General features: G+C 35.0%; 1 protein-coding gene across 1 annotated transcript; it reads right to left on the reverse strand.

Moving 5' to 3' along the window:
• Positions 1-1,017: 1,017 nt before the first annotated feature.
• Positions 1,018-2,301, reverse strand: LOC130982185 (zinc finger BED domain-containing protein RICESLEEPER 2-like). Its single transcript, XM_057906074.1, has one exon. The coding sequence runs from the start codon at positions 2,299-2,301 to the stop codon at positions 1,018-1,020; it is 1,284 nt and encodes a 427-aa protein (XP_057762057.1).
• Between the last annotated feature and the right edge of the window lie 1,044 nt (positions 2,302-3,345).

Below are 3,345 nucleotides of genomic sequence, written 5' to 3' on the forward strand. Positions count from 1 at the left end.
TCGTGCAAAGTATAGACTATTATATATTGCTGGAAAGCCCTGGATGTCTACTTTCCAACGCCGTTGAGAACGCGCCAATTGGACTCCTGTAGCTCTAGAAAATCCATTTCGAATGCAGGGAGGTCAGAATCCAGCAGCATCAGCAGTCCTTTTTCAGCCTAACTCAGATTTTTGCTCAGCTCCCTCAATTTCAGCCAGAAAATACCTGAAATCACAGAAAAACACACAAACTCATAGTAAAGTCCAGAAATATGATTTTTGCCTAAAAACTAATAATATTCTACTAAAAACTAATTAAAACATGCTAAAATCTACATGAAATTACCCCCAAAAAGCGTATAAAATATCCGCTCGTCAACCATCATCATCTAAAGCAGAGAAAAGATCTTCCTTAAGCTAATCTCCTATGCAGACTAAGGCTTCTACCATTCTAGGTGTTAAGGAACTGCGGTATGGTTCGAGGACTCTTCCTCCAGTACTAAATGCAAACTCCGAAGCTACCGTAGAAACAGGTATAGCCAATACCTCACGAGCCATATTTCCAAGAATTGGATATCGGGTTGAGTTGACCTTCCACCAGTTTAGTATATCGAACTTATGGGAGTATGGCTCGCATTCTTCTTGTAAATATCTATCAAGTTCAGATCTTGTATTTGTTCTGCGACCGGTTGCTTGTAGAAAAAAGCCCATGCCATGAAGATCGGTATTAATGTTGTTAGCTTGAACTTCTTGCGTATCAGCTTCACTTGCTTCCCCAGAACTTTGGTATTGCTGATAAAGTAACTTTATGCACTTGGACAACTTTGACTTCAATTCGCCTCCTTTTTCTTCTCCAAAGAAGTAATCCAAGAAATAATTGACATACTCAATCTTTTGCATTGGATTAAGTACGATAGCAATCAATAACAATATGTTCACCGAATCAGGATTGCCCCAATACTTCTCATACTTAACCCTCATCCTTTCTGCCATTGACATAGTACTAAAATCAATAGAATCACAAGAATGACAAATAAATCATCCAATTGCAAATACTTCCTTCATATACATATCACTGGTAACATATAAGGTACCAGAAACACGTATAGTGGCATCACTGAACACTCGCAAAAATGGTACAATGGACTCAGCATACTCCCAGTCTGAATCAGAAGGAACACCTCTCCCTTTTCCTCCATTCATCTCTCCTATATAGGTATTATCTTTCAAAGCAAGCAACTCAAATACTTTGCGATGCTTCAAAGCTACCTCTAACATTTGATAGGTAGAGTTCCACCTAGTCTCAACATCCATGCAAGGCAAGCCTTTATATTGGATTTTTTCTAATTCAACACACTTTTGAAACCTACTAGCTCTAGATGGAGAAGATCTAACATACTTTACTGCACTACGAATCCTCAAGACCGATTCATCAATCTCTTTCAACCCCTCTTTTACAATTAAGTTTATAATATGTGCATAACACCTCATATGAATAAATTCACCATTCAAAATAATGCTATTCCAAGAATTCAATCGCTGCTTCAGATATTTAATTGCAACATCGTTAGAGGAGGCATTATCAACTGTCACACTAAAGACCCGATTCAAATTCCAATTATTTAAACAAGATTCAATTGTTGCTCCTATAACCTCTCCTGAATGACTTGTCACTTGACAAAAATTAAGTATTTTTTTATGTAATTTCCAATCCAAATCAACAAAATGTGTTGTCAAACTCATATAAGTAAAATTTTGAATTGAAGTCCAAGTGTCAGTGGTTAGACATACTCTACCACAATTTGCCGAAAGAAAATCTTGCAACTTCATCTTTTCTTCAGCATAAAGGGCTCCAATGTCACGTGCTAATGTAGTCCGTGAAGGAACTTTGAATCTTGCTTGTAGGGCATGCACAAATTTTCGGAATTTCGGGCTTTCAACGAAGCGAAATGGTAGCTCTTCCCTAATAAACATTTCCACAAGTGCCCTTCGAGCCTCCTCTTGGTCAAATTTGGAAGCACTGGGTGAATTTAAAACACCACGCTCATCTATAGTCGGTGTGGTCGTTGTTTTTCTTCTTTTGTTTGAATCATTATTAGGATTTTGCTTGCATCTTCTCAAATGACCACCCATTGAGCTGGTTCCATTCCCATATTGTATTAAGCTACCACAATATTTGCATTTAGCCTTCTTCTCGGTAGCATTCTCCACATCAAAATGATCCCAGACAGTTGACCGATTCTTACGAACACCTGACAGTGGAGAAGATGGTTGAGTGTTAACAGACATCCCTGCTGCTTCAATATTACTGTTTTCAGTCATCTTGCTCTGCATATAAAGCAAGGTGTACATAACTCAAAATTTGGTGCCAAACATGCTAAAATTAACACAAACTAATCCAAATTCAAGCTTGCATCAGAACACAAAAGTAAAGACAATAAATAAATTATTTTGTACAAAATCTAAGAAAAAAAACCAAACAACAGCCACATTTTTCTATCACATCACAATACAAAATAAAGTTTTACAATTCAGGAATATGTTACTTCTGCACTCTACCAATTCTATATTTTAAAAGCCTCCAGTACGATGATCATGCCACAAAGAAAAAGATGCAAAACCTAATAATGAGCTGCTGTAATGTCACATATCACAATATAGATAGAAATTGAATAAAATACTCTAAATTCAGATGACATATATAAATTTAATTATGTGAACTTAAGTGCAAACATACTATGGCAGTTCAATTCATAAGTATTTTGTATTAATGCCAAAAATAAAATTACATTCAAAGCGTATAATATAAGTAGGCTAACTTATAAATACACCAATAACTAATTTCGACTTGAATGTAGAAAGATTTAGACCAAAATTTATTGCAAGAATAAAAGAATTCTGATCATAAATAATAAATAATCTATTACTAATTCCTTTTTTCATTACTAATTCTTCACTTGCAATTTTTCCTCCATCCCTTGATCATTTATATCAAGAACTAACTCTGTTATTTCTTTAACAAGATCAACAATGACACCATCAATCTTCATTAGATGTTGCATGTAAACCGCCTTAAGAACATTGCTTAATTTTCCATATATAAAAAGACAAAGCTTATTAGAACACTCCTTGATCTTTCTTAGCTTACAACTTCAGGATTTCTAAATAAGTAAATATTTAATTTCTTTGACTTCAAAGACTATTCCTTGCAATTTATGTTCTATGCAAAGATTTTAGAGCCTCCTCTAATGAATTTCTTCTCACATCTACATAAAGTTCACATCCTCCTTCAGTTAAGAAGAATAAAGGGTATGTGCTTTGCAAAGTAAACATGTACTTCTTTAAAAATAATTTTGTGATCTGCTC

Source organism: Arachis stenosperma, chromosome 1, assembly GCF_014773155.1.
Source record: "Arachis stenosperma cultivar V10309 chromosome 1, arast.V10309.gnm1.PFL2, whole genome shotgun sequence".
In the NCBI taxonomy this organism is placed as follows: Eukaryota; Viridiplantae; Streptophyta; class Magnoliopsida; order Fabales; family Fabaceae; genus Arachis; species Arachis stenosperma.

Coding starts and splice junctions, on each gene's coding strand:
- LOC130982185 (XM_057906074.1), bottom strand. CDS start 2,301: ATGACTGAAAACAGTAATATTGAAGCAGCAGGGATGTCTGTTAACACT.